Raw genomic sequence first — 25,249 nt, 5'->3', positions numbered from 1 at the left:
CCAATGGACGCTCAGCCCCCGAGCAGTTACAAAGGGCCGGAGCGAGGCCGCCGCGGCGGCGGGAGGTGGGGCGAGGCAAGGCTTGTTAAGGCGAGGCGGCGGCCGGGCCGGACCGGGCCACAGGCGGTGGTGGCGGGACCATGGAGGCGGCGGCCGCTGCTCCGCGTCCCCGGCTGCTCCTCCTCGTGCTGGCGGCGGCGGCGACGCTGGTCCCGGGGACGACGGGTGAGCGGCAACGCGACGGGGCTGGCGGGCGGCTGCGGGGCGCGCGGGCCGGGCCCGGCCTCTGGCTCGCTCCCTCTCTTTCTCAAACATGGCGCGGGGCAGGGGGCGCAGGTGGCGGCGCCGGCCCGGGGCGGGACTGGCCTGGCCTGGCGGCCGCCACGCAAACCGCTGGCAGGGAGCGCGGGCGGGGCGGGGCGGGGGCGTGTGTCTGAGCGCGGGTGGATGTGCCCGGCAGCCGGTGGCGGCCCCTGCTCCCGGCTCCTCTGGGGGAGGTGGCGTCGGGTAGAGCGGTCCGAGGACTGGGCTGCCTTCTGGGGAAAGAGGGGGCGCGGACCGAGGACCAGAGGGTGTGCGGCTGGCCGGGCCTGGCGGAGCCGGGGCGCTGTGTGGCGTTGTCTGGGCACCCCCCACCCCCGAGCGGGAGGGTGCCCGGGGCTCTTGGGGCCCGGGGCGGGGTTGGGTCGACCGAGGCTTCCCGGGCGGGGTAGGAACTCTGAGACTGCCGGACGGTGGGAGGGGGCGATGTGTGATGGAGACCCCCGGGTCACAGGGCCGCCCTGGCTGTGGTCGCCGGCCCGACCCGCTGAGAGGGGCTGCTTCTCCAGCCAGGGGTGGCTTTGGAAGGGGAGTCGCGAAGCTTTGTGTGAGGAGGAGGAGGCACGAAGATGTGGGGAATGTTTCTTCTTTCGTGCGTCTGGGAAGTGTTGAAGTGAATCCAGTAACCAGAAGGCTACAGATTGTTTTCGTAGTAGAAACTTGAACGTTTGCTCACTCTGCGGGGTTTGGAATGTTTGAATGGGGATGACTCTGTGAATTGATCAAATGCTTTTATTTCCTCGAAGGAATATCGCTAGTGTTCCTTTTCTTGAGTGACAGTGGTTTGAATCAGTAGTCTCAGTGTAGTGGGCTTTCAAGGGAGAATGTTTGCTCCGTTTTCCAAAATACTAAATCAGGGTGGGGTACGTGGTCATAACCAATCTCCCTGGAAAGAACAGTGAAAAACTTTGTTAGCATCCAGACTAAAATACTAGAAACTGAAATATAGATCCTTAATGTTAGAAACTAAATTACAGTGAAAGCACATTTCTGTCTCTAAAATGAATACCAGATGTTTTAAAAAAACAAAAGCTCAAGAATGAGAGTGCCAGTAGCTGTCTGTTAAGAGTTTACTGTGATGAGATGCGTAAAGTACACCAGAGTACATTATCTAACGCTTATGATAAAACCCTCAGGGTTAGTGGCATTTGGCCCATTTATAGATGAGAAAACTGAATTTGGAACAGGTTAAATACTCAATTGCTAGGGACTGGAGTTAGGATTTGCACCCAGAGTTCAGTGTTTCCAAAACCTGCGTGCTTTATTTTTTTTTTTATTTATTTTTATTTTTATTTTTTTTTATTTGACAGAGAGAGATCACAAGTAGATAGAGAGGCAGGCAGAGAGAGAGAGAGGGAAGCAGGCTCCCTGCTGAGCAGAGAGCCCGATGCGGGACTCGATCTCAGGACCCTGAGATCATGACCTGAGCCGAAGGCAGCGGCTTAACCCACTGAGCCACCCAGGCGCCCCTATTATTCAATTTTTAGTTTTACCCTTACAATATGAAAATCAGGTTGGCTTCCTTCTGACTCCTAGCACATTCCTGGAGTCTCTTCATATTGGGCCTATGTTAGAGGAAACTGGATATTTGACACTGGTCTAAGGACTGGGGGCAAGGTAAATATGTGGACAGGTGGGAGAATCAATAGTTACCTATTGGCATTAAGTTCACTGTTTTCCACTTAGCCTGGCACACTAAGCGTTCATGTATTCAAGTAACAGTTTTAGACTTAATTGATATAAGGAACATTGCTCAGTCCATGTTTGGGAGAAGCTTAGGACTACACTGGCATGTATATGATACAAAGCTGGTCCAGGTGAGTAATAATTCTTAAGTCTAGACTACCTCAGCTGGTCTGCCCATGCTTGTTGGTTATGTTGATGTTGATCTTTCATACATTCTGAAGAAGCTCAAATGCACTTTTAAATTTATAATTTGGCTTCCTTTTTAAGACCTTGCAGTTGTTCCTTATTGTCTGGCTATCAGTTTTGTGTTTCTCTGCCTAGCTTCTCCTCTTTCTAACATTGATTTCTCCAGGGAAATTGGTTCCCTGTCCCGAGTACACAGATGAATACTGTACTAGTATGTCTACATATATATTCCTTGTGAGATATATATGTATATATATATACACATCTATATCCCTTGTGAGAATCTGATTTCCTTCCTGCCATCATGTGAGTTTTTTCTTTGAAAAACATACCTAGAACCCAACTCTTCTTTTTATCAGTGCCTCTTGAATGTCTCTTCCTTTCTTTGTATGCAGCCATCAGTTTAGTCCTGCCTGTTACTCTTAAATATAGTTGTTTTCCAGTTTCTCTCATGTAGGCTTTTCTATAGGCTATTGCCAAGCTAATCTTCCTCAGGCATCCTCACAAAGGGTTTACAAGATTTTCCATTTGTATTCACACTTAGAGAAGCACTTGTGGTTTATGATTAGAGCCATCTCTGAGTATTCAACCAAAGATCTCACTTCTTGCTACTACTCTAAGCCCTCAATTCCAACAATTTCTGTTTTTCCCCTGACTCCTGATTTTTTTTCCCCCCTTTTAACCACATACTTAATTTTGTCCCCTTTGGAAGTATGAGGAGAGAAGTTCTCAGTTCTGGCTTCATGTACTGGTTTAGTTCCTGAATTCTTTATTTCCCCGAACTATAGAGCACTTAGGGTTACAGTTTGATTGTTTCTTTCTACCATCTTTTGCTGTTATGTATCTATACTTGTGAATGTGTTATAGGTCTCCAGAGGGCAAAGGTATGTCTTTTCTTTCCTTTATGTTCTCAGAACATATTCTGTTCCATTTATATGCTTGTTGATTAGATGAGTTTCATTTGACTGAACATTCTTTGGTATTTATACTGTTTTATATGAGTACAGTTTATGCAATATTAATTGACCATTCTGTGTATATAATAATAGGAAAATTGTGTAATGTGACAAAAGAGCTGTTGGTTATTAGATTTGATTATTAGTCCCAACTTCAGCTCCAGTTATGCAGAAAATCTAAATGGTACCCACATTTCCTAATTCATGAGATCTTGAAGACCAAATGAGAGTTGTTTTGGAGTTTGAGATTGCTATTTTGTATTGACAGTAATAGGTAGGACTGATGTTCAAGCAGCAGTTGCCACTGGGTCACATGTGTTTTGATTGATCAGACATCCTTTCTGGTTGGTTGGTACCATTTTGGAACCAGTTGTTAAATATTTTTAATATCACCCCTACAGAAAGGCATCAGCAGTCAAAGAGAGAAATGATTAATGTAGGCTGATGTGATTGGGGGAGGCTTTCTGGACACTTCAGGACTTAAACTGACTTTGAAGGGTAGCTAGAATTCAAGTGGGCAGAGAGGGAGATTTGATGAATGGTAAGCTGTCGTGAGGCCTACTCCAGGGCAGAACCAAAAGTTTTATTGACTGGCTGGCAAGTTCCTCTTTAGAGTTGAGTTCCTTATTCTATACTGTGGGCTTTGGATGTATTAACCACTATTTCTTTCCCCCGGTTCTGAAAACTCTGTAATCTGTGACTGGAAACAAAATAAAAAGGCAATCTAAGTGGGATGAATAAGGGAAAAATAATACTATGGGCCGCCCACCAGGGGTAGGCATTCGATTGGTGAAAATTCTAAGTCACTTCAGTTTACAAGGGAAGAAAATAACATCAGAGGTTAGGTGAATTTCTCAGGGTCAGGCAGAACTAAGACAAGAATTTAGATTATCTCATTCCAAATCTGTGCTCTTTAAGGTATGAAGGACTTGGAGGGGGGAGGGCAGGGTTAATGGAGTGACTTACCTAAGTGAAGTTATCTTGAATTTCACAGAACTTATGAAAAGTGACTTCTGATGGACTGTGGGCGGATAGGGGTGGTGGTGGTGGTGGTGGTGGTTTAAAAATCCTCAAGAGAAGGTCAGTATCTTTTTTATATTGATGATAAAAAGACCTGGTGTAGAGCTTATTGACTGAGAAGAGTAGGCTTTAGTAGTTTAAAAGATGGTGAAACTGGGGTTTAATTAAAATGGATGTAATTGAAAGGCCTTGCAGTTACATGGTCTAGGTTTAGAATTTTAGATGATCTCCTCTGTTGTTGAAATTAAATAAGAACCTGATATGAACAAAGTAATGGGGAGGGAGATAAATCTGTTCCTCTGGGAAGGGCTGCTTATGTGTAGGCCTTTGCTGAAAGGTTCTTTTTAGGCCTGTTGAAACAGTTTATCTGAACTCCGCACCATTCAGGTAGTATCTTTGTAGTGTATCAGATATGTTCATTTCTAATGACGGGGGTTTTGAAAATGCCATTATTTTATGGATGGCCCTTTTGATGTGAGAACATGTTTCTTCAAACCACAGAGCCCTCTGCACATGTCAACAAACTGCCTGCTTCTTGCTGTTCTTTCTTGGTTGGGGCTTACATAATCCAAGTTCTCTGAACAGATGGACTGTGGTTTAATACCATGTGATTGGGTCACATCTTTGCTTCCTGCTTGTGGAATTGAGGGCAGATGCTTGCATGTTTCTCAGTGATTTTCATGCTTTGTCCCATAGAACTGGCTTGAGAAAACTTTCGCAATTTTCTTAAAAATTATGGTTTATCTTGACCGAGCTTAAGCCCAATACTTAGCATAATTAATGCCTTTCTTTACTGAGTTTTCTCAATATCAAATCCAAACATTATTCACAAACATTAAGTTTGTTGCTACTTTGAAATAGATCCATTTTTAGCTGTACAGTTTTGGCCCAGGTAATGCAGATAGGTTTCTTATGGTTCCCTTTTTTGATTTGGACTTATGATTGGTTGATTTGTACGGCTTTTGCTTTAAGACAAACACTTTCTCAAACATTATGAAGAGTAAGAATAGAGTAAGTCTGGATTCAATGGGTCCAATTTTATAGATCAGATCTGGCCTTTTATAAAACTGCTCTCAAAAAAAAAAAAAAAAAAAAAAAAAAAAAAAAAAAAAACTGCTCTCTTGTTTTGGCATTCCAAGAGAATACACATTATAAAGAATGATTCCTAACTTAAAAAAATATATATATATGACTTGCAGGGGGATACAGGTTGCTTTGACATTTCTTGAAGATTCAGTGGTCCATGTACCATTTTATCAGTCTGGAAAGAACATATAAGAATGTGCCAGGGGAGCTTGGGTGTCTCAGTGGGTTAAACCTCGACTCTTGGTTTGGGCTCACTCAGATCATGATGTCCTGGTTGTGAGATGGAGCAGGAGCACCATGTAGGGCTCCATGCTCAGTGCAGAGTCTGCTTGGGATTTTCTCTCCCTCCCCCTCTGCACTCACCCTGCTTCATGCTCTCTCTTCCTCTCAAATAAATAAATAAAATCTTAAAAAAAAAAATGTGGCAGGATTCTGTCTGCCTGTGTCATTTAATTCTCATAACCAACCTTGGGTGATAAGTGTATAATAGCACAATATCTTCTTACTTATGTACCAGGTAATTTCCAAAAGAATTTTTATTTTTCATTTCATTCTTTATTTTGGTTTTGTTTATTTATTTGACAGAGAGAGAGATCACAAGAAGGCAGAGAAGCAGGCAGAGGGGGAGGGGGAAGCAGGCGCCCTGCCAAGCAGAGAGCCCGACGTGGGGCTCGATCCCAGGACCCTGAGACCATGACCTGAGCCGAAGGCAGAGGCTTAACCCACTGAGCCACCCAGGCACCCCTTCCAAAAGGATTTTTAAAAGATGTATTTATTTTAGAGAGAGAGAAAGAGAGAGAGAGCATGTGAGAGAGCACAAGCAGGAGGGGGAGAGAGAGAGAATCCTAAGCAGACTCCTCACTAAGTGTGGAGCCCATCGTGGGGCTCCATCTCATGACCTGGGTGGAGATCACAACCTGAACCAAATCCCAGGGTCAGTTCTCAGCTGACTGCATCACCCAGGTGCCCCATTCCAAAAGATTTTTTTAACTTACGTTTGTTACTAAGTCCAGGTGATCAGTGCTCAAGAGGTAACTGTAGGTTTGATGACATTGGTTCCAACCAAAGATTCTTTTCAGCTCTCTTAGATGTTATCCAAAGATATTAATATTCTTTCTTCTTTTAATCATAAATATATATATTTTTAAAAAGACACTGCTTCAGATAGAGTAGAGGTCTGTAGACTAACAATAGTCTGCAGGTTCAGATGATTGTGCATGACCATTAACTCCATCTGCTTGGGTAGGTAGAATGAACAGGATTTTTGCTCAGATTGGAACTTAGTTTATATCTATGAAAGTTTGTCAAAATAAGAGCTTCTGTGTTTCCATTTTGCAGACCAGGAAACTGAGGTCATGATGTTAATAAATGGTGGAACTTGCGCTTGAGCATTTCGGACGGTGTACTCTTTCCTGTATATCGTGTTGCTTCCATAGACAGTAAAGTCTTTGTTTTGGCACTTCATCAGGAAGGTGTCCTCTTTTTTTTTTTAACCATGAGCCTTTGCTTCAGCTTGTCTTGACTATAGTTTGCCTCTCCACAACTCCAGGTTACTCAGAGGCTTGCAGTCTTTGAATTATAGTTTTAGGTAACTTGAATCTCTCTGATGAGTCTAATGATAGTTGATCACTCATTAGTTGTATTGATTTATATATTTTCATAGCAAACTCTTTGCTTTTCAGAGTAACATGAGCACAGACTTGAAAGTATCTGAAAATCTGAATTGAGAGAAGAAAGCTGTCACCGTCCACCATGAACATTTTGGCTTTTTCTACCCCCCATGCTTTTTTTTAATATGATAAAACCATTTTTTAATCATTCTGTCTTTTTCAGTAGTTTATCAAAGCTAATAAAAGTTTTTTTCTTTTTTTAAAGCAGATTTTATTTATTTACTTGAGAGAGAGCAAGCGAGAGAGAGCGCACAAGTGGCAGGGACAGGCAGAGGGAGAGGAAGAGGGAGAGGGAGAGAGACAAGCAGACTCCCCACTGAGCAGGGAGCCCCATGCTGGATCTCCATCCCAGGACCTCAGGATCATGACCAGAGCTGAGGGCAGGTACTAAACTGACTGAACCACCCAGGCGCACCCTGCTAATAAAAGTGTTTTTAAGGGGCGTCTGGGTGGCTCAGTTGATTAAGCATCTGCCTTCAGCTCAGGTTATGACCCTGGAGTCCCAGATAGAGCCTGATATCGGATTCCCTGCTTGGTGGAGAACCTGCTTCTCGTGGCACATGCTCTCTCTCTCCCTATTTCTTTCTCGAATAAGTAAATAAATAAAATCTTTGAAAAAACGTGTTTTTAAGTTGGCAAAGAGCTTCAGCTTTGTAGAAGAAATAGCTCATTCAATCTTAACGAATATTTAGTAGAGGCCAACATAATGGGAAATAGAAGAAAGAGGCTAACTTGCTTTCAAGAAATAAGATGGTTGGGAAATATGATAATTACAGATTCAATAATAGCAACCACAGGCACTGCTTTATAGAAATGGTAGGAATTGATCTCCTGCCTTGTGGGATGGGTAGAGTTTAGAGTGGATGAGGCATTGGGAATGGAGTAGAAGGGTGGTTCTATGACATTTCAAAGAAATCATAGGAGCTGGTAGTGGGGCCTTTGTTTGCATGGCTGTCACTTTGCCTCCATGCTCTTCCCTATGTACCTGCACCGCCTCCTCCCTCACCTCTTGCACATCTTTGCTCAAATGTTAATCTTTTTCTCAATGGGGCTTACCCTGACCACCCTTTAAAAAATTGCTATTATCCGGGGCGCCTGAGTGGCTCAGTGGGTTAAGCCTCTGCCTTCAGCTCAGGTCAATATCTCAGAATCCTGGGATCGAGCCCCACATCGGACTCTCTGCTTAGCGGGGAGCCTGCTTCTCCCTCTCTCTGCCTGCTTCTCTGCCTACTTGTTAACTCTCTCTCTGTCAAATAAATAAATAAAATGTTTTAAAAAATTGCTATTATCCTATTCTGCCCCCCCCCCCTTTTTTGGTAACATTTACTACCTCCTGAAATCCTTTATTTACTTACCCATATTTACTTATTTACTATGTCTGTGATTCCCTTCTTCCTACTAGAATATAAGCTCTGTGATAATGGATATTTTTGTCTTGTTCACCAGTGTAAAGGACACAGACAGTATGTAGTGTGTTGTAGGCTCTCCGTAGGTATTTGTTAAATGGCAGTAGATCTTAGTTGTAGAAAGCTGAAGTACGAAAATTAAGGACTACGTGAAATCAAAAAAGAATGACCAGGATTTTTACACCCGCATAATGCCTAACTATGCCTAGTAATGCCTAGTAATGAAATAGCTGAAAGAAAGATTGAGGGGAAATGAAATCTGATTTGAACATGTTGAGTTTGAGGTAAAGGTGGCATCGCCAAGTGGAGTAGGCAGCAAGATGTGAGACTAGAACGTGGCTGGTAATGGGAGGGAATCGTAGGCAAAGAAGCAATTACCAACACTTGCCTTCCACCTCATTCTCTCTCTCGCTCTCTTTTAATTCTGGTGCCCTAAAAAGCCACCTTAAATGAAGTATTTATTTTGACCCTGAACTCCTAGCTTAGATCTGGAGCCTTGCTCTGTTCACTGAGATACTCTTCTCTCCTGGATTGCAGATCTGTGCTTTGTTCCCTTTACCCCCTCCAATGCCAAAGAAGTATGTGCTCAGAATTATTTGTGATCTTTTCATTGTACTGACATTAGCCTTCATGCTCTCTTTGACTTCTTGGGAATCTGCTCTGGTTCCTGGATGAGGTAGAAAAGAAGCCAACATACAGGCTCTCAACCTCCCTAGCATTCATAGCTTTGAGATGAGTGCTATTTTTTAACTTTCTTATATGGGAAAAATTTATTCACTGATCAGCTTATGTACTCTGGCTGTTTTCCAGAAAAGGATTTAGGAAACTTGAAATAAAAACATATGCAGTAAGACCAGAACTAATGATCAGAAAGATAAGAGCCAATAAATAAAAGGGGAAAAGAAAGAACAATTATCCATAACTTTTAGCTGAGGAAAGCTTTTGTAGTTGAACACAATAGTTAGCTCTGAGTTTTCTAGCAGTGAGAGCACTAAGGGAACCTGATAATTTGCATTTTGTTGCCTGTTATTGAGCATTTATGGGAGGCTGCCACTTTCCTTAATAATGAGGAACCCCAGACAAAAAGATGCAGTGCAGGGAGAATCTCTAAGTGGTAAGGGGTTGCTGGACTTCAGCCCTGATTCTCTTTCTCAGAGAATCTCTTCAACATGTATTGAGGAGCATGCTACCATTTTTCTTCTTCATACTAAGTCTGTGATCCAAGTATGGACACACTAGTCTTACCCTAATGCCAGTGGAACAGCTGAGGTAAGGCTGCAGCGTTTAAATCAAGCTTTGCTAAAAGCTGGAGGTTAATGAATAGAGAAAGCAACATGAAACTGCTCAGGCTGGCTTACAAAAACATTTTCCTCATGTCCTTATCTTTTGGCCTGTCTCCATTTGGCAGACATCATCTGAGTGCGGCCACCAGAAGTGAATAGAGCCAGGCATTTATCTTTCTTTAAACAGGGCCAAAACAGCAAGGTCCAGAGAGTGTCTCTGCTTGGGTTTCCTTTTTGAAGAGCTGCCTCCTTTCTGGGTGATGGATGTTGGGAACAATGACTTCCTTTTGGAGAGACCACACTTACTCAGAGAGTGTGGCCCTACACATGTAGGTTGCATAGTAACCCCAATATCCATGTCAAAGATACCCACGTATGTTACCATGAAGGATATTCTTTGATTGGAGACATGCCGAGTTCAATGGGAAAAATAAGTTTCTTCCTATTCTTGAATATCATCTATTATAGAAGTCTTTGTATAGGGGCATGGGAAATTAAGTGAAAAGTTTGGGTTTATCACTCTCCATGACTTGAGTAGATTCAGTTTCCTTTCTTATCCTGCAGTTCCAGGGTTTCGTTGTTCTCATCAACAGGGCTGAGCCTCCTTATTTTTGTTCATTTGCTTTAGGATAACCATTCCATCCAGATTTCCTAGGTGTGAACCTCACTGATTACATAATAGTGCATATTTATAGTTCTAGGACACCTTGTGCGGGCATCCTGTTACATTTCTACAATATAAGATCTTTAAATATGCATCGAAATACAAATAGCTCTCATGGAAAAAAGCAAAAAGCAAATGGCTTTTTCTTTTAGAAGTGAGAACTGATAAATATATTTGACAGTAATGAACATGGAGATAGTTAAGCCTGAAGAGGAATGTAGAGATAGTCACTAACTATGGCTTTTCGTTTGTACAAACAGGACAATATATGTATGGTCTTTGTTGGTTTTTTTTCCTTGATGTATTCATTCCCAAATCAAACCATAATGTGCTCTAATTGAGTCTCTTTGTTTAGCACATGGCTGTTGATTTGAGTACTTTCTCCAATTGAAAAACTGACATTTTAATTTTGTTATTCAGTGTGCAACAGATTTAAATAAAAACACCAAGATTGTGTATTGTAGATTTTCTTCAACAATAATTATATGTAATTATTTTACCAAAATAAACAAGTTAAAGTAGTTTTAGCTGTTTTATCTCATTTCACATTTGGAAAAAAATTACAAACCAGGGACTAGAGGTTGCTTGTTTTTCTCAGTGAGCATAGATAATTTCTGTTTGCTGGTTCCAACTAGTTCACCAAAGCAGTACAAAACTGATGCTAGTAAAAAGTACTGAAAATGTGAAGGGGAAGTACAACTGGAAATAGGTCAGACTGGCTACGTGCTACTAAAAACAGTTGGTAGTTTTCATGTGGTATCTCAAAAATTTTAAAGGACCTGTGAAGAGTAAATGAAATTATAGCATACTTCCTGCTACATAGAAAACAAAGTAAATGGCAGTTATTAAGGAAACTATTTTTCATAGAAACAGAATTTTTAGGCTAGAAAGGATCATAACCAAGGGGATCATGATTATCATTTTGTCTCACTTTATTTTACAGATGAGGAAACTGCAGCTCAGAAGGTATGTGGTATTTCAGGATAATCAGGGTAATTTCGGGATAATAATTAAGCTAATGACTGAACAGGAATCCGGCATCTTCCTCACTTAGAACCTCACTTAGCATCCCTTTGCATCATGACCCAAGTCTCCATTAGAGAGAATGATTTTTTTAATTACCTAAATTTGTGGAAGATCTTTTTAAATGCTATCAAATCAGACCCTCAACAGATGGATACATAGATGTATAAATAATGATGAAATCAATATAACAAGATAGTAACGACTACAGAATTTAGGTTGTGAGTATATAGGTGTTTGCAGTTGTCAGTTTTTCTGAGTATTTGAAAACCTTCATAATAAAAAGTTGCTGGAGCATAATTTAAATAAATCTGTAATATCTCCTCCTCATCCCAGATGTGTTTCTGTAATTGATCTTTCTAAATATAGACAAACCAGCAGTACTTGCTTTAGCCAAAGGAAATAAAACAATCAGGATCCAGTGCCTCTGGGATACACATTCTAGGCCCTTTCTTTGACATTCTTCAAGGACTGATTAAGAACCACAGATCTGTCATGACGTTTTCCTTTTCTTTCTTTTCTCTCTCCTGTTTTTTTTTTTTTTTAATTACAAAGGGTAATTGTGCATTGCAAATTTGAAATTCCCTAATCACCAACAAACAAGCCAATTAACACAGTCATCACTATAGATCACTTTCCTATGAACAAATGCTCTAAATTTTTTTCTATTGTTTTGCTTTCACCATTCCCATGATAAATTTTAACTTTTGTTCTCTTCCTTATTTATAATGCATTTATAAGCTTGGGTCTCTCTCCCTTCATGTAGTCTTTTATCCAGGATCACAGTCGTTTCTTCCACTTTATTCTTTAAAAGCCAAAAAATAAAAAAACATGGCCACGTATTCTTTTAGCTAGGGACTTTCCACCATTTCTCATCCTTTAAGTTTTGTTAGATCTAGCCTTCCCTTGCCTTATGATGGGAAAAGGAGAAGGAGGGAGGAGTTTCAATAAATACTAATTTAGGAGTCAGGCAGAAACTGTGGGGGATGGTCTTCAGGGAGCAACAGACTCAGAATTAGCTGGGCATTGCAAACAGATGGTATATCCTAAGGAAATAGCTGTTCTAAGCAATTGGGTGCTTGCATCTAATTTAGCTTAGAGATCCTGGAACTGGAGAAAAAATCTCATGGAGCAAATGGGTACCTGTGAAACATTCTAAACCATAGCTAGGGCCTTGTAATTACTGACTTCTGTATAGATGTCGTCAATTCTATACATAGGCTACATAATTCTGTACAGCATAATTCGATGTTGTTATCTTCAGTTCTCCAAAGGCTAATAACATCAAGCCCTGGCAGACCCTTATCTTTTAATAACCAACCCCCTACTAGAGGTCTTCTTCGGTAACCAAAATGGTAGGTAGCATCAATGCTAACAGTAATTTGAAACCTATATTCACAGTGCTAAGCCCCTGGATGTTTGTTTCGTGTTATCTGAAAACTTTCCTTGGTTGGTTCTTCTGAAAGGCGCTCAGACAGCACTAGATGCTCACATCTTCATGCCCCCAAAGAGGACATGGATTTAATGGTGAGAAATATTATAAAAGACTATAGAAATATGAGTACTGTAAAAGTATAAAGGTCCCACCATTTTAGCTGGCCTTTTTGTCCTTGCTTGGTTTAATTTAGCCATATTCTTCTAGGAGACTGCAACCAGAATTGAACAGCTTGCTTTGATATTTTGTTTGACAAGGAAGATGAAAATTTCAGACTAGGGAAGTCAAGAAATTAAAACTTGAGTAACTGTATGTGTGGTTCATCAAGTTCCTGAAATTCCCAGCAGTGTCTCTACCATCCCTCTTTTAGCTAAATTCAGTAAGTTTTTGTACTGAAATGTATGGGAATGACATAAAGCTAAATACTAAGAGACTCAAGTATAGAAAGTGTGATTGCTTCTGTGGAGCAGGAAATAGGAAGGGCTGGGTGTTGGAGGGCTGCAGTCTTCTTTTGTTGTGTGGGTAACAGTCTTGTAGAACTATTTGATGCCTTAAACCCTATACATATATAACTTTAACAAAAATAAAACCCAAGTTAAAAAAAAATAAGTGGTAAATGTGTGGCAGTTATAAGTCTATGAATGCTTAATAAAAATGAAGAGTTGAATTTCCCTGTTGAAAAGTCAGATTCTCAGGTTGGATTAATATGTACACAGACGGCTTCAAATTTAGCTATTTTTTTTTTTTTCAAAAGACACCTAAAATGACTTGAAAATAGTAGAATAGAAAAAAGCAAATCTGACCCCAAAAGATTAAATACAGTAGGATTAATACAGGAGAAAATTCAAGCAATAAAAGCATTAAAGGGAAGAAAGAGGTGTATTTTATATTGATGAAGTACTGTCTCTCAAGACATGTCATGAATCTTTATGCAACTAATAATGTCAAAATATATAAGGCCAGAACTGTTAAAAATACAATAAGAAATTGATAAATTCACTATAGATGAAGAAAAGAATATTTGAATAACAATAGTAAAGATATAATACATTCCAGTTTTTTGATCATGAACAGTATTCTTTTAAAATACTTCTTGAGTTTTTCAGGAAATTGATGATATGAAGATCTACAAAGAATACCCAAAGTAGGGGTGCCTGGGTGGCTCAGTGGGTTAAGCCGCTGCCTTCGGCTCAGGTCATGATTTCAGAGTCCTGGGATCGAGTCCTGCATCGGGCTCTCTGCTCAGTGGGGAGCCTGCTTCCCTTCCTCTCTCTCTCTGCCTGCCTCTCTGCCTACTTGTGATCTCTCTCTGTCAAATAAATAAATAAAATCTTAAAAAAAAAAAAAGAATACCCAAAGTAGAAATTCATAACAACTAAAAGAAAAAGTTAAGATAAATAATACATTCACTTTTTAAAATTTACAGATCATTTTTGCAGAATATTGATATCTTACAGTATTGAATCTTCCAGTGAGGAGACTGGCATGTTCCTCCATTTACAAATAAATAAATTTTATTTTATATCTTTCATAATTTATGTCAAATAAGTAATGCTTTGAAGCATTCCCTTTAGAGGTCAGGTCTTATGTATTGTTAGATTTATTCCTAGATATTTGATTTTGGATGCTTTTGTTAAATGATATATTTTTGAGTTTTTGTTTTCTTTTTTTTCTAAGATTTTTGTTTGTTGTCAGAGAGAGAGAGCAAGCACAAGCAGGGGGTAGTGGCGGGCAGAGGGAGGAGCAGGCTCCCTGCTTCTCATGTGGAGCCCCATGTGGGATTTGATCCCAGGACCCTGGGGTCACAGCCTGAGCCAAAGGCAGGTGCTTAACTGATTGAGCCACTGAGGCATCCCAAATTTTTGTTTTCTATTTATTGCTTGTTTAAGAAAAACACTTCGTTTAAGAAATTGGCTTTCTTTATATAGTGACTTTTGTGTTTTATCATGAATAGGTGCTGAATTTTGTTAATTTTTTTGTTGTATTTTTTTTTAGTTTTGTGTATGTCATGATTATATGATCCATTTACATTTTTCTAAACTACTTAAGTCTCTTATTCCTGAATCTGTATACAAATTTTTGTATAGCACGTTCCTGGGAACACTTTTTCTTTTCTTCTTTAGCCTTCTGTAAGGCTCAGGGGAGGCACCATCTTTGAGACAAGTCTCCCTTCTCTTTGCTCTCTCAGCCCCTTGTGTGCACTACCCTCCATCTGTAGCATGTCAGCTCTCCTTCCCCTTACATTGTGAGCTCCTTGAGAGCAGGAATCTCATGCTAGGTATCTCTCTCCTCCTGAAGGTCTTTGCTTTGTTCCTCTACAGGTTGCATACACTGTTCTTTCCTGGTAAAAGATGTTTAGGCCTTACTCTGTGCTTCTAAAATAGTGAACTGTGTGTGCCACCAGCTCTTTTCTTCAGCTGTGGCTCTAGTAGGCCTTTTGCTGTTTGCAGGCCCAGGTGTGACTCTTGACTCTCCTCTTCCTTTAATTCAAAGGCAGCTGGTGGGTGGTTACCACTTCCTTCTCTTACCACAGTTCTGTTTCAACTTCATTTTAGCCCAGAATGATTTGCCACTTTGATTTAGGTTCATCATTGTACCTCAGTACCTATGCAACCAACTTACATCACCTATAGCCACTCTTGCTCTCCAGAGGAAGGTTGAGTCCTTCATCTTGTCCTACTTGGGGGAAATCACCATAGATTTTTCTAATCCTTTTTTTCCTGTGCCTTTAGAATATATCTAGATTATGTTGATGTAACTATTTGGGCACTTCTGTTTCCTCATCTGTAAAACACGAGGTTAAGATCAGGTAATTATCAGGTTCCTATTAACGTGAACATTTTATGAGGTTTTTTTTCCCCCCAAAGTGAGCTCCACCCCCACGATGGAGCCCAACAGGGAGCTTGAACTCACCACCCGAAGATCAAGACCTGGGCTGAGATCAAGAGTCAGACACTTAACCGACTTAACCACCCAGGTGCCCCTAGTTATGATGATTAGTTAGGGATATGTGCACACTGGCTGTGTTCCAACACTTGTTAGTTCCGGTTGAACTGAAAATAAACTTTCTTGTAGGTACATCTCATGCTACTACAGTGAAGTTCTTGGACCTAACCCCGTTCAAACAATCGTATTGCTGGAAAAACTCTGTGGGTATCTGTGAGTGCAGAGATACAGAGATAGCTGCCGGGACTGTTGACTGCTTTATGTGCACACTGTTTCCATTAGATATTGTGTGTCAGTGTTGTCTTCTACAGTTGTGTAAAGGTTTTCTCTGATTTTCTGTCCAGCATATATAACAGGAACTGGCACGTGGTAGGTGCTATTAAATGCCTGTTGGATGAGTGCATAAATGAATTGTCGAGCATTTTATCTGCCTGGTACTATACTAAATATTCTTATATCTGTATATATTATCTCAGTCCTCATCTTCTGAAATTGCTGTTGTTATAAATTTAGAAAACAGGCTTACGAAAGTTAAGCAGTTTCCCCAAGATTACTTAGAGGCTGTCTGGCAGAAATAAGATTTGAACTGAAGTCTTTTTGTTCTGAATTCCATTATATTAACTACCATACTTTTGTAATACCCACTAGTCAACATAAAATATAATGAGAAACTATAAAAGTGTGTTTAGATTGGGAAAAATAAGATACTCAATTATTGTTTTAGCACTAACCATCAGAAATAAAAGTTTCTCCATTTCGTTTTAGGAGCTAGGGTAGAGCACAGTGCATACATCTGTTACATATACTGACATACCTCCCCAACTCGTTGACGTGGGAAAAAAAAGATGACAACAGTGATGAAATTGTAATCCCATTATATATAGTTTTAGTAGGATGACCATTTTTCTGTCCTTAGAAATGCTTCTAAAATATCAGCTTTAATGTCTATATAGTATCCCATTTATGATTGTATCATAATTTATTTTGTCACTGCCATATTGTCATTCATATAGGTTGTTTTCAATCATAAAATACTGTAACAAACATCTGTGTGCTTATGTCTTTGCTCTTATCTCCTGTTACTCCTTTAGACTAAATTCTAAGAAATAGAATTCCTGGATTAAAAAGAACTAGGCTTTACAGTCTCTTACTTGGCAAATTGCTTTCCAGAAAGAACTTTAAAGTTTTGAAATCAGCATGAAGTATCTATGCTCCATAGAGTAAATATCCTGAGTTGTAAGTATAGAGGAAAGGGATGGAAGCGTGGAAAGGCATTTTTAATTTTTTTGTAACTGAATAGATCTAATACACTCACATTTTTTCTAAATTCAAAAGGTACAAATGAGTGTGTAGTGAAAAGTCTCCTCCCACCCTATCTTCTGGGTATCCAGTTCTCTTCCTTGGAAGCCAGTGTTTTTCTTTTTTTTCAGAGAAATACTTCGTAATATCTGTGTGTGTGCATTTTCCCTCTGTCCTTTGCTTTTTAGCACAGATGTTACTGTATCAAATACACAGTTCTGCACTATGCAGATTTTTACTTAATACATCTTAGGGGTCAGTCTACATTAATACATTATTACATATGTAATACATATATACATATATACCACATACATAATACATTAATACACAGAAAACTTTTTTTGATATTACAGTCTTCCATTTTATTGGTACCATTATGTTATTTTACCGGTTCTATTGATACGTGCATAGGCAAGATTAGAAACAATCTAGTATAAACTCTTAGGAAATTAATAACCATGTATGTAAGGCATATTAACACATGTAAAGTATATCTATAAGCCACATTCCTTCTGGATCACGGGTTATGTTCATTTGTCATTTTGAAAGTGTCAGGTTGCCTTCCATTTATATGGAGGAATAGGTTATTCTGGATAATGGGATATTTTATATCACATGGGCACAAGGGAGGTACCTAAGTGGGAGTTTCAGATAGTTGAAAGAGCATTGAGAGATGGGAAAAGGACTTCAAAAATGAAGGTAGTAAAGGATAAAAGAAAATTTGCTTGCCATTTTATTGAGGACCTTGGTGGTAGCGACCAACCACATACTAAAGAGACACTCCTGGAATGTTTATTCAAGAAACATACTGGATCCCTTCCTGTGTGCCAGGGTCTGGTAATGCAGAGATGCATAAAGTACTCATAAAATACTAACCCAGGCCCTGACCCAGAGAAGTTCACAGTTTAATGACGAGATGAACAAACAATATAAAATGAGATGTGCTGCCATAATCGCTGTACCTTGAAGATGTGAACTTAAGTTCAGTTGGTCAAAAAATGAAAACATGAATGTTTAATATTTGATATAACTTGTAAAATAATAGAATCTTACTTTTAAAGAAATGTAGAGGTGACTTTGGGTGGCTCAGTCAGTTAAGTGTTGGACTTTTGATCTCAGTTCAGGTGTTGATGCAGGGTCCTGAGTTCAAGCCCCACATTGGACTCCATGCTGGGCCTCACACTGGACCTGGAGTCTACTTTAAAAAAAAAAAAAAAAAAAAGAATTGTAGCGTTTTAGATTAACCTTTTACTTAGTGCAGGACATCCCTACTTCACAAATTCTGACTACTGGTTATTAAGCCTCTGCTTAAGTATCTCTAATGACAGAGAAGTCATCATCGTCTGTGAGGCAGTCAGTTCATTATAGGGAGGAGCTGTAGTTAGGAAATGATTTTTATGAAACAAAATTTACCACATCCTGACCTCATGATTTGATTTTTTTTTGGACTAAGTGCTCGCTTCGGCAGCACATATACTAAAAAAATATTATTGGACTAAGGTAAATTGACACTACATCTATAAAATGAGGTGGTTGTCACCACAGATCCAAAGTTTCAGATAGAATTTTGTTGAATTCATTCTTTGATTTTCTGACTCATATTTACATGGCAGATTGATGTTCAAGTAACACTTACTGATTACTTATTATTTGGACATTTGTGGAATTTTGTGCCCAATTCTCCCTCTGTCTCCCCCATCACCATGGCTACAGTTAATAGTAAATGCTGTTGACTCTTTGCAAATCTGTTGTTAAACAGATTCCCCAAATCTGCTAAGCAAATCTTTATTCTGTACTTGTGCAGTTTATTTTATTTTGAGACTAAATGAAAGCCTTTGTATTAATTGCCCCTATTAAATCTCATCTTGCCATTTAGGCAGCCTGTTCTTAGTGTGCTTAGAAGTGCTGTTTCTCTGATATCAGTTAACATAATATCAACTAATTCCATGGAGCTCAGGAGATTAGCAAATGGAGGTATTGTGGAGAAGCTAGTGATTGAGAATTTAAGTGGGTCCCTAGTCTTGCAAGTTGGAGTTGTATGTGAATCAAAAATGATGTTTCTTAAGTGCTTGGACGTTCTGGAAAAATGTCTGGATAAATCATATTTTTGTTTTGAAGCCCTAAATTTGAGAGTGCAGTGTTATCTGAACTAGATTAGAGAATTCACTTTCCTATTGTATGGTACTTGATATTTTGACAAGCTGACTTTGACATTACTGCTGCCAGGTAATCTAAAGGGGTGGAGTTGAGAAGAACCACCGAGTGCTTTGAAGACCAAAACTCAGTTGGTGGTCAGGGTTTCAGCCTTGTTCACAGAGATTTGCAGCATATTTAAAAGAGGAAGAGAGCATATATATGCTTTCCCCATAGCTGGAACAGGGAGAGGAAGAGGACGAATCCCTCAAGAGAGGGCATGGCTTTGGGAGTAGTGGGGAGGGGAAGGCAGAAGAACTGGAGTAGCAACATAGACTAGCCTGTAAAGGGGTAGCCATTAGTACCTGAAAGGATTTGTTACAACTTCTAACTTTGCTTTTGCTTTCATCTTTGCCAGCAGTGGTGTGAGCTTCTGTGTTTCTTTTTTTTCTCAGTGTTCCAAGATTCATTTTTTAATGTACCACATCCAGTGCTCCATGCAATAAGTGCCCTCCTTAATACCACCACCAGGTTCACCCATCCTCCCATGCCCTCCCGTCCAAAACCCTGTTTGTTTCTCACAGTCCACAGTCTCTCATGCTTCATCTCCCCCACCGATTTATTGCACTTCACTTTTACTTTCCTTCTCCTGATGTCCTCCATGTTATTCCTTATGCTCCACAAGTAAATGAAATTGACTTTCTCTGTTTGACTTATTTCATTCAGCATAATCTCCTCCAGTCCTGTCTATGTTGATACAAAAGTTGGGTATTCATCCTTTCTGACGGTTGTGTAATATTCCATGGTATATCGGACCATATCTTCTTTATCCACTTGTCTGTTGAAGGGCATCTTGGCTCTTTCCACAGTTTGGTAATTGTGGCCATTGCTGCTATGAACATTGGGGTACAGATGGCCCTTCTTTTCACTGCATCTGTATCTTTGGGGTAAATACCCAGTAGTGTAATTGCAAGGTCAAAGGGTATCTCTATTTTTAATTTTTTTTTTTTAAGATTTTTTATTTATTTATTTGACAGACAGAGATCACAAGTAGGCAGAGAGGCAGGCAGAGAGAGAGGAGGAAGCAGGCTGCCCGCTGAGCAGGGAGCCCGATGCGGGGCTCGATCCCAGGACCCTGGGATCATGACCTATCCGAAGGCAGAGGCTTAAACCACTGAGCCACCCAGGCGCCCCTCTATTTTTAATTTTTTGAGGAATCTCCACACTGTTTTCCAGAGTGGCTGCACCAACTTGCGTTCCTACCAGCAGTGTAAGAGGGTTCCCCTTTCTCCACATCCTCTCCAACTCTTGTTGTTTACTGTCCTGTTAATTTTGGCCATTCTAACTAGTGTAAGGTGGTATCTCGATGTGGTTTTGATTTGGATTTCCCTGATGGCTAATGATGATGAACAGTTTTTCGTGTGTCTGACCAGATGGGATTTATCCCTGGGATGCAAGGGTGGTTCAGCATTCACAAATCAATCAATGCGATAGAACAGATCAATAAGAGAAGAGAGAAGAAACACATGGTCCTCTTAATTGATGCAGAAAAAGCATTTGACAAAATACAGCATCCATTCCTGATTAAAACTCTTCAAAGTATCAGGATAGAGGGAACATTCCTCAACTTCGTAAAGTCTATCTATGAAAAACCCGCAGCGAATATCATTCTCAGTGGGGAAAAGCTGACAGCCTTCCCATTGAGATCAGGAACATGACGAGGATGCCCACTCTCACCACTGTTGTTCAACATAGTACTAGAAGTCCTAGCAACAGCAATCAGACAACAAAAAGAAATAAAAGGTATTCAGATTGGCAAAGAAGAAGTCAAACTGTCTTTCTTTGCAGATGACATGATACTTTATGTGGAAAACCCAAAAGACTCCACCCCCAAACTACTAGAACTCATACAGCAATTCAGTAATGTGGCAGGATACAAAATCTCACAGAAATCAGTTGCTTTCTTATACACTAACAATGAAAATATAGAATGGGAAATTAGAGAATTGATTCCATTTACTATAGCACCATGAGCCATAATATACCTTGGAATAAACCTAACCAAAGAGGTAAAGGATCTGTACTTGAGGAACTACAGAACACTCATGAAAGAAATTGAAGAAGACACAAAAAGATGGAAAAGCATTCCATGCTCATGGATCAGAAGACTAAACATTGGGGACACCTGGGTGACTCAGTGATTAAGTGGCTGCGTTCAGCTCAGGTCATGATCCCAGGGTCCTGGGATCAAGTCCCGCATGGGCTCTCCTTGCTCAGCAGGGAGCCTGCTTCTCTCTCTGCCTCTGCCTGCCTCTCTGCCTGCTTGTGTGCTCTCGCTCTCTCTCCTTCTCTCTGACAAATAAATAAATAAAATATTTAAAAAAAAAAAGACTAAACATTGTAAAAATGTCTATACTGCCCAGAGCAATCTATACCTTCAGTGCCATCCCAATCAAAATTCCACCAGCATTTTTCAAAGTGCTGGAACAAACAGTCCTAAAATTTGTATGGAACCAGAAAAGACCCTGAATTGCCAAGGAAATGCTGAAAAAGAAAAAGCTGGGGGCATGACGTTTTCTGATTTCAAGCTATATTACAGAGCTGTAATCACTAAGACAGCATGGTACTGGCCCAAAAACAGCACATAGATTAATGGAACAGAATAGAGAACCAGCTGTGGATCCTCAACTCTATGGTCAACTAATCTTTGATAAAGCAGGAAGAAATACCAGTGGAAGAAAGACAATCTCTTCAATAAATGGGAAAACTGGACAGCTATGTATAGAAGAAAGAAAATTGAGCATTCGAATATGGTGGGTACACCATACACAAAGATAAATTCGAAATGGATGAAAGACCTCAATGTGAGGCAGGAATCTAGAAAAATCCTAGAGGAGAGCATAGGCAATAACTTCTTCAACATTGGCCACAGCAACTTCTTTCAAGACATGTCTCCAAAGGGAAAGGAAACAAAAGCAAAAATGAACTTTTGGGACTTCATCAAGATAAAAAGCTTCTGCACAGCAAAGGAAACAGTCAACAAAACAAAGAGGGAACCCACAGAATGGAAGAAGATATTCGCAAATGACACCACAGACAAAGGGCTGATATCCAAGATCTATAAAGAATTCCTTGAACTCAACACCCAAAAAACAGATAATTATGTCAAAAAATGAGCTTGTTTTTTGACAGTAGCTAAGTAGACTGAATAAAAGGCATTGTGGATGTCCTTCACCTGCCTGTTGGTGCACATTTGTAATATTTGGAAATACTCTCACTATATAGTAAAGTATAATTGTGCTGTAATGCGAAAGGAAAGGAAAAGCAGGGTCATGACCAGCAAAATCAGAATTCAGTCTCTGGTGAGAGAAATCTTCATCCCTCTGTACCTTTTTAACTGCTGAGCTGTCTCAGCAAGAAAGGGGTCTTTTTATCACATATACCACTGTTAGAGGAATAATGTTGTATTTGGTTTTAAATGTTTTGATTTTGCATTAAAAAGCAAGCCAAGCAGAGCATTTCTTGAAAGTTATATTATGAGTCTGGAGCACAAGTATAAGGTCAAGAAGTATAGAGATGTAGATCTGCGATATCCCAAAGGACTATCGACTAAGTTAGGGAAGTGTGATGTTATGTAAACTAATAAAGGGGTGTCAGTGTGTCTCATATCCTAAAGAATTTTAGAAAAGAACATTGTGAATTCATGAGTGAATGTCTCCAGGTGTTTTGGTCAAGTTCTTGACAGAGGGAAAGAAGGATTGAAAAAAGGAAAGAGTATTGAAGTATATACATCAAAAGGGGGATAAGCTTTATAGACACTATCATTCTTGGCCTGGAAGACTGGGTTTCTGATACTAGTTTTTATTTGATCAGTGAAGGTCATAGATACCTGTTCTGTATACTCTTCACAGGCTGTCTACTTTCCCATTTGTCTAGCCAGATACATAAGCTTGTGAATCAACCCTTGGTGGCCCTAGCATTTGGTAGAAGTATAGTGTTTTGATGTGTGACCTCCAGACACTGAAATGAGGCAATGATGGAAATTGCCTTTATAGTTGGGATGAAGAGCCAGAATCTCAACTTGAGATTTATCACTATCACTGAAGATGATAACCTCAAGGATTCTGCCATCTCTCGTTACTTTTTCCACTTCCTTTGATGACATCTAGATGTTCAGATTCTGACAGTCTTTCACATCACAACAACATCTTCAAATTTTGAAAATTCTTTGATTTATTCTGCAATCTTTGGAAATTTCTATTGCTAGTAATTTTATTTCCTGGCACAGGATTGACAATTTTCTGTGAATACAGCAGCTATGTGCTGAGCCGTAATGAAATCTTTATGAAGACTTTAATGGGGATTAAGGTTAGGTTAAGTTTTAGTTTCAGGAGAGCTACCAATGCAGATGAGTAAGATAGTGATTAAATGAATAATCCCTTCCATACATGGCCAAGTTTGCACATGAGAAATCGCAACAACTGTAATCATGTCTTAACTTTCTGTCTAGAAACTGGAGTTTTCTTTTTACCTTAATTGTAGTGCAGATGCAAATTTCAGAAGTTTAAGTGTGGGCAAATGTGCATTTTAGAATGGAGGAAGCATTGGCCGCTGGTAGATATTAGGGCACAGAAGCAAAAGGTGACCAAGGTAGGAGAAATGTCCTCAACAGGGAATTTCATTCTTATCTTTGCTGTTGGGCAGAAGAGTCAAACTAGAGGTCCAAACAGGAAGCTGTACCGCTGAACCACAGGGGAGTCTTAAAGTTTTGAGTTATTTAACATAAGGATACCAACACAGAAACATGCAGATACCAACACCATCACATTTGTGATGTGATGTAGTGGGAATTTACATTGACCTCTAATATGGATGGAGTATTGTTATAAATTATTTTGATATTCTTAAGGTTTGTTTTTTCATTGATAAAATGATAGAACTGAATTAAAATGAGATGATCTTCGAGGTTTCCTAGGGTCCTGTTTGTCTAGATCGTAGAGTGGAATTTTACACATTACTTTGGGGAAGATGTGTTTTTCTAGTGGCCTACAAATAAATTGTGTTTGGAACAATGCCATTTATTATATTTGATAATTCTATATGGCCACATGTGATTTATATTAATAGTTTCAAAATGTGCTAATGTATATTATCTCATTTGATGATTTCATTGAGATGATGAAATTGGTCAGGAACGTATTATGTTCATTTTGTTGATAAAATGAAACCATTATGGTTAGTATCTTGAATAGTTATTTAAATTTGATAGTCTCATTAACACATTATAGCTCCAAGGATGAAATCCTACCACTGAGAAAAGAAAACCCTGTCAGGACTGCTTTCTCACCTTCAACTATTGATCAGTTTTACATATTCTCCAAGTTCTGATTTGGATGTCCTGTGCAGCTTTTCTTGCCTTCCCTTCTACATTGGCAGAGTTAAAGCACTTTGATCATTCTCTTCCAGCATCTGGATTTTAATGATCTGTTTAATGCCTTACTCTTCCACCCTGGTGAACTCCTTCAGTCCAGCTTGTCTTATTTATCCCTCCACCCCACAGCCTGCTCAGCATCTTGCATATGGGTATGCTCAATGAAAAATGGCAGAATTAAATGAAAGTCAAGTTGACGAGGCTGATGTTAAGGGATAAGGTGGCATGGGGCGTGAAATTATGGGCTGTGGAGCAGGAAGAAGACATCGTTGTATACCTTTGTTAGGCAGAAATTTTGCCCTGTACATGCATTTGAAAATCAACAAAACAACAACCTAATTAAGAAAGGGAATAACTAGGGATCAGATCTATCTATTAATAAAATAAATTTGAATTTTAAAAAAATGGGAATTAAAGTTCATGAGTTCGTGGGAATTTTTAAATTATCTTATTTTTTTCCTAAACTGTATTACTGCATCTCATACATTTAACAGCAGTCTTGTATTCAGTCTCAACTCTGATTTAAAGTGGTAAAATAGAAGTTTGAAATTCCCTCAAGAGGTAAACTCTTACCTGGTTAAGCTTTATGTTAAGTAATGTTTCTGTTTGTCCAGTGACCTGTTCTTACTGAAAGACTCTTGTTAAGAGAAGCCCTTTAGCACCAACTTTCTCAAACTTGCCAAAAGTAATGACCTCTTTAA

At 39.6% G+C, this 25,249-nt stretch overlaps 1 protein-coding gene across 3 annotated transcripts in view; it reads left to right on the top strand.

Annotated features, from left to right (window-relative positions):
* Window positions 1-65: 65 nt before the first annotated feature.
* The window catches only part of TGFBR1 (transforming growth factor beta receptor 1), a 56,229-nt gene continuing 31,045 nt past the window's right edge, over window positions 66-25,249 (top strand). For 2 of the 3 annotated variants that reach the window (XM_046023221.1, XM_046023220.1), the window contains exon 1: window positions 66-225. In XM_046023221.1, coding sequence (XP_045879177.1) covers window positions 141-225 — 85 coding nt within the window. In that variant the 5' untranslated portion in view covers window positions 66-140. Of the gene's footprint in view, window positions 226-11,221; window positions 11,245-25,249 lie in introns of all 3 variants that reach the window. The other variant, XM_046023222.1, reaches the window with a different exon arrangement.

The sequence above is a fragment of the Meles meles genome, chromosome 11, assembly GCF_922984935.1.
Source record: "Meles meles chromosome 11, mMelMel3.1 paternal haplotype, whole genome shotgun sequence".
Classification (NCBI taxonomy): Eukaryota; Metazoa; Chordata; class Mammalia; order Carnivora; family Mustelidae; genus Meles; species Meles meles.
The sequence above is the reverse complement of the archived record's forward strand: the minus strand, read 5'-3'. Positions and strand labels throughout refer to the sequence as shown.